General features: G+C 31.1%; 2 protein-coding genes across 2 annotated transcripts in view; one reads left to right on the plus strand and one right to left on the minus strand.

The window, feature by feature from the left end:
• Positions 1-787: 787 nt before the first annotated feature.
• Positions 788-2,347, minus strand: LOC108694153 (exosome complex component MTR3-like). Its single transcript, XM_018203460.1, has 4 exons — positions 2,020-2,347; positions 1,477-1,730; positions 1,184-1,330; positions 788-1,110 (listed from the first exon to the last, which is right to left on the minus strand). The coding sequence occupies exons 1-4, from the start codon at positions 2,165-2,167 to the stop codon at positions 811-813; spliced, it is 849 nt and encodes a 282-aa protein (XP_018058949.1). The 5' UTR covers positions 2,168-2,347; the 3' UTR covers positions 788-810.
• A 762-nt stretch (positions 2,348-3,109) lies between these two features.
• The window catches only part of LOC108694140 (apoptosis inhibitor 5), a 5,350-nt gene continuing 1,937 nt past the window's right edge, over positions 3,110-6,522 (plus strand). The window contains exons 1-5 of the mRNA XM_018203442.1: positions 3,110-3,241; positions 5,106-5,267; positions 5,751-5,916; positions 6,047-6,207; positions 6,295-6,492. Of these exons, the coding sequence (XP_018058931.1) occupies positions 3,167-3,241; positions 5,106-5,267; positions 5,751-5,916; positions 6,047-6,207; positions 6,295-6,492 (762 nt within the window). The 5' untranslated portion in view covers positions 3,110-3,166. The remainder of the gene's footprint in view (positions 3,242-5,105; positions 5,268-5,750; positions 5,917-6,046; positions 6,208-6,294; positions 6,493-6,522) is intronic.

Here is a 6,522-nt window from a genome sequence, read left to right on the forward strand (position 1 = left end):
TTCCAGAACTTTCTTGCAGCAACAGTAAAGACCTCTAGAGATGTTTATCCTGATTTAAAGCCTTCCCATATAAGATAATTTTTTTATCTCACAATCTTAACATATATATTTATAAATTACGTTAATTAAATTAATATAACAACATAATATTTTTATTATGTTATCCGTATTCATGACGAAATGCTGAAATGGATGTGGATGGAAGGTTCGGTATGTACACGCACAATTTCATGTCTTGAAGCCGCCAAACGTAGGATGCGGTAAAACATAAGTAAAGGATTTTCAGCGTCTGTAATCCTGGCGGCGAATACCGAGCTAATGATACTTGTCGCTGTTATCGGGCGATCCATCGTAACTTTAAGTATTATAAAATGTTATTTACTCTGTATATGTAATATCTGACATATGTAACATATATTTCATTCAACAATATTTTATAATCTTTTTGCCCAAAATTATAGACACTTAAAATTCTTTATTGCAAATTTCAATCGGTTTATGGCATCTAAATGCTTCTTAAGTCACAGATGTGTAGTCTTTTTACACCTTGCTAAATATCTATATGCAATCATTTATTTTCTCAATACAAAATATCATGTATGACAGCATTTTCCATAACGTAATGAATACGCATCAATATATTTAGTTATCTGATGATGACAGTAATTATCTATAACTGATAAAGTATTACAAATTTCGAGAGAGAGAGAGAGAGAGAGAGAGAGAGAGAGAGAGAGAGAGAACATAATTCAAGGCGTAACAAGACATTTCATAACATAAACAATCATACCAAAAGGTAAAAACTTATTTTTATTTATTATTTGTTTTTTTACTGCTTGATCGAAATGTCCTAAACACAGTTTTTACAAGACATTGCTCTAATAAGGGGCATATATCCTTGTGAGCCTTGCTCAAAAGATCCATGGAATATTCCATAGTATCCATATTGATGCTGCCTATCACAAACATTTCAGAAATTTGGCCATGTTGTGGAAGAGCAGCTTGTACAATAATCCCATGATCATTTGTCGTATCTGATGCAGCTTTTGTAGAACAAAAATTTTCTTCTATATCTGTTGGATCTACTAAATATGTCCCATTGCATATGCCCTATTGAGAACAGTATATAATTTGTCATCATACATTGTTGTTACTTGATTAAAATTCTCAGTTGTTTACTTACAATAGTGGATGCAGTGACTAAACCAAACATTGGTACTCCAGCATTTGCCAAAGCTAAACTAGCTGCCATTATCGCTGCAGCCAATGCAGATCCTCCATTATCGAGAACTGTTGCATAGATATCGACTTGGAAATTAGGGAACTCTTGCTAAAATTAAAACATAAAGGCAATAATTAATAAATAAGATTTTTACATATTTTTAAAATTGTATAAATTATTGGTTTCACAGAGTTTCTTTATACATTGTATCAAGAAAATTTCCAATGAAAAAAAAAAGATGGAAAGTTATGTACCAGACACACCGCTGGTTCTAAAGCTCTTTGTAATATCAAGCTGTACTCCTTTTCCTCCGCATCTTGCTGATGCAATTTCCGTTTGCGATGAGAGAAGGATGCAAATTTGAATTCACAAAATAGTTCCCCTTGCATGCAGAAGCCAGTTTTGTTTGGTATTTCTCTAGGATCAAATACTGAGCAGATGACCTTGGTGTCACCCATCTCAATGTATGCAGAACCTTTTGCCTGACTAACAATACCTGTTTTCAAAACTATACAAAAAAAGTTATTTCTTATAAGATATACTAAAAAAATTTAATTCTTAATGACAAAACACTTGATTATTATAATTTAACTGACAGAATTTATTAACATTTGCAATTAATTCATTGCTTAACTTAATCATTATTTTTATGTTCAACAAAAAAAAAATTAATAACTTTATGCAAACTGATAAAATACTACAAACATTTCTTGATAAGCAATTGTTAAGTTATTCAGACATCAAAGTCAACTTAATTGTACTGACTATACATGTGAACACAACCTCAACACCCTTACATATATTTCTAAGTTTGTTGTTTGGGCGATCGTCATGCCTTTTCGGAACATTACGTTGTATCTCATTGTCTTTCGTTTCGGAGTAAATATAAATTTCGTATGATGTAGATGTATCTGGTCCGTTAATACGTTTCTGATCAATCGGCATTCTTTTCAAGTCTTTTTCTTTGTACTCATTCGTTTTGTTAACAAATTGTTTGAAAATCAGAGTCGTCAACTCGCTTGAATCGCTAATGCAGGCAGCGGGGTCTACAGTCAACAAGTCTACAATGATTGCGTTCGGAAACGTCACTCGGATGCCTCCGGATGCCTCCGATGTTTCGAATTCATGTGCACAATGAAATAGAGGAAATATTAGCTCGAAATATATAGTACACGTAACGTATACTATAGCATAAAGATTAAAATCTTCCTCCTTCCGGTTTGGAACGTAGTCTAGGAATAGAAATAAATATTATGGGGTTCCGCACAATAAAAGAATTTCAACCTATTAGAAACTGTGTATTCCACAATACATGATTTTCTGGTAGATTGAAATTCTTATTCTCTGTTCTCTGTTCCTTTTATTGTGCGGAGCCTCTAAAATTTCAATCTATCAGAACTCATGTATTCTGGTGTAACTGGATTCTGACAGGTTGAAATCTTAATATTTATTCCTGTTCCCTAAAGCCCAAGACACAATAGCGAGGGAATAGCGATAGCGATAGAAATAACACGATTTCAATCCATCGGAATATACAGTTTCTGATAGGTTGAAATCGTGTTATTTCTATCGCTATTCTCTCGCATTGTGGGCTTGGGCACTTGGGCTTAATATTTGTTCCATCGTGCCGTGTGCGCAGGCCCCTCTTCCTCCTCCATCCACATTCTTCTTCTTTTTTTCCGGCCAAGAGCTTCCTCTACCTTACGCTACGCGGTTTGCGCTGCATCGCTGCCATCTTTGTCGTCTCTCTCTCACGTATTCCCGTCCCGCGCTATCCCATTACATGTTACATTCAGTTATAAATTACAACATCTCGTGTTTCTTGTACATACGTTTGGCGGTTACGAGTTACATTACGGTGTGTCTGATTGAGATTTCAAGCGTTCGCATTTTCTATCTGCGTGTACTTTCACGATCGTATTCAAGTCACGTGTAAGCTTTATAATGAGTACCGACAGTATTGAAAAGCTGTATAGGAACTTTGGCATTCTTGCTGACGCCAAAGATAAACTGGTACAAGTATGTATAATTTGTTGGTTACATCGAGTACCGGCCACGTTCAGTTAAAAATATATGTAGTTGCGATTTTGTTTTTGATGTACATACGTGCAATCGACGCTATTGTTTTATAGAGCACTGTTCGTGCAAATTGTTCCTATCGTATAAAACATCAAAATGCATTTCAAAGTGCCGAAAATATGTGTAACGTTCTATGTGCATCTGCAGATTACCATACAATCTATTATCAAAATTGAATTTTTTCCTCTGTATGTATTATTATATTCTTTCTGTGAAGAACTCCGTACTATAGTAAACTACTCGCCGAAAACAGTTTCTATTTTCAAAGAGCTATTCACTGAATATTTTAAATACCGATAATAGACATAGTTTAATCATCATTGTTTTTTTAATTGATTTATAATGCGTTTGGCAGAATGTTTATTTTGCAATTGTTGGAAGTTTTTTCATGTTGATAATATTACATTTTTGAGATCTAGATTGATTTCAGAAACTTTACCTGGACACATCACTTTATCCTTGTTTAACATTTGCCAACATTTGGTGAACAATAAAGATACATGGCTGCATTCAAATCAAGTTTTATAACCGAGTTCTAGATAATTAGTCTTTTCTCAGCAAAGAAAATTCCAATAGTTGTAAGATAAACTATTTGCCGAATACAGCCATTAATTCATATAAGTGTGCCATACTTTTGAATAATTTGTTTTCAGCTTTGATGCCAATTAAAAAGGGATTTTATTTACAATATAAATTTAATCACATACATCGTTCCTTGTAAATTGATGGTTAACTTTCTCAAGTTAACTATCTGGTTAATAATTTGCAATATTTTACATAAATGTACAGCATTCATTGATTCTTTTTATTACACAATGTATCTAACAGTCTTTAGCTATCTATTTATTACTATACTATTACATAATTTTATCAAAATGGAAGCTGAAAAAATTCTTCTGAAAAAATATCAAGTTTTTTCTTATTAGTTTTAAAAGTTTGAAAATTTTCAACTATATAAAAAATTGTAACACCTGAATTTAATACAAATATATATAGTATGATAAATAGCCTATATGAATAGAATAAAACTGAAAAATAACCATCCATTGATAATATAACACTTTAAAAGGCATAGTCAATTTTTTTATTGCAAATTCTGGTAGATAAATATAAATCTGTAAAAAAAATAAGTAAAATAGAATCCAACTTTTTATAATAGTACAATAAAAACTTATTGAAGCTTTCACAATGTAAGAATTTTTTTCTAATTCTTACAGTTCTAGTCCAAAACAATATAAAAATCTACAATGAAATTCAAAAACTCAGATTGACAAAGAATAAAAATTTTATATTTTCAATAGAGAGATAAGATTATGAAACATAAAATTATTTCAAATCATTATAGTATAGTTTAAAAATTAGGAAAACGTCTCAAGTATAATATTTTTCAAGACAATTCTTGATATGAAGTCTTGCTTTTCTCGTGTCGCGGGAATATCCTAATTAATAATATTAAGCTGACTTTGTTTCCATTATACTAAACTGACTTGTCTGTTTCGAAAGAATGATTTCAATCGATTATTCGTGTAGCCCAAGAGCTTCATCTTTTGTTTAAATTTAATCATTTTTTTAAATTTAATTCTTTTCCAATAAATTTCTATCTTTACAGTTCTGTATCTTAATAAAAATCACATCGTTATGTTTCTTAAAATTATGTACATTTTACAGTCTATAGCTCGATAAAAAATTCTCAAAAAGTTTAATATTTTTACAAGAAAGTATAATATATATTTGATAATATAAATTTACTGAGGGAACTTTGTATTGCTCTTGTAAGTTATCTTCAATACTATTTATATTGTAGCATGAAAAGGAATATTTAGAAATTCTGACGGCAGTTAAAGGATCGCCTAAGGAAAAACGGCTAGCATCGCAATTTATTGCAAGATTCTTCAAACATTTCCCAAAGTTAGCAGATCAAGCTATAGACGCTCATTTAGATTTATGCGAAGATGAAGATATGGCTGTAAGTTTTTAAATAAAAGATTGAGCTGTTTTCAATTTTAAGTATGCTTTAGTAGCTGAAATAATAAATTGCATATACTACACAGGATGTATATTAAATACACTGAAAGATTTTAAGAGGCCATTCCTCATACAAATTCAAGAAATGAAAATTTTGTATGACCATATATCCAAAATGGTTTAATTTCGAAGATATAGTTATAATTAAAGGAAAAATTTGGTTTTTTTCTTCTAAAAATTTCGAAAAATTATTTTAATAAAACTTTGTATATATTTAAAGTTTTATCAGAATAACTCGAATGGTTTTCGAAATTTTTGGAAAGAAATGAAATTTTTTGACACCCAGTATCTTTGAAACTAAGCTGTTTTGGATATACAATCACATGAAAGTTTCATCTTGAATGTGAATGTGTAAAGCATTACCCTTTAAAATCTTTTAGCGTACTTAGTATACCCTGTACAATATCCTCATTTTCTTTTACAGATTCGAAAACAAGCTATTAAAGATTTACCAGCACTTTGTAAAGACAATAAAGAACATACAGCACGAATTGCAGATATCTTAGCACAATTATTACAAGCTGAGGATCCTTCAGAATTGGCAGTTGTACATAACAGTATTATGTCACTTATGAAAAGTGATCCTAAAGGTATTATTTAATAAACAATAACAGCTAAATAAATTCACTGATGTAACTTGGATTAAATTTTGCATTTGTTGTGGCCAATTTATAATTGTATACTTAATTATTGGATTATAAAACAAATTTCTGTTTATAGGTACCTTAAGTGGATTTTTTAGCCAAATTATTAGTGGCGACGATGGGACGAGAGAACGTTGTATAAAATTCCTAGCTATCAAACTTAAAGCAATAGGACATGACATTATCACGAAGGAACCGGAAGATTTGCTAATTGTAGAATGTAAAAAAGTATTGCAGGTAATTTACTATGATTTTTAATATAACGTAATGCGCGCGCGCGTGTGTGTGTGTGTGTGTACTTTTTTATAATATGTTTCTTTATAGGATGTGACTGCTGATGAATTCCACAGTATTATGGAAATTCTTGCGTGGACTAGATTGGGATCTACTATCACTGGACAACAAGAATTAGTTGATATTACGATAGAACAAGCTGAACTATCTGTACCTTTTAAGCATACTAATGTCGAACAATGGAACAGATTGGTTCAATGTGTTAAACATGCTCTTCCATTCTTCAGTGTATGTATATATATATATATATATATATGT

The sequence above is a fragment of the Atta colombica genome, unplaced genomic scaffold (genome assembly GCF_001594045.1).
Source record: "Atta colombica isolate Treedump-2 unplaced genomic scaffold, Acol1.0 scaffold116, whole genome shotgun sequence".
Lineage (NCBI taxonomy): Eukaryota > Metazoa > Arthropoda > Insecta > Hymenoptera > Formicidae > Atta > Atta colombica.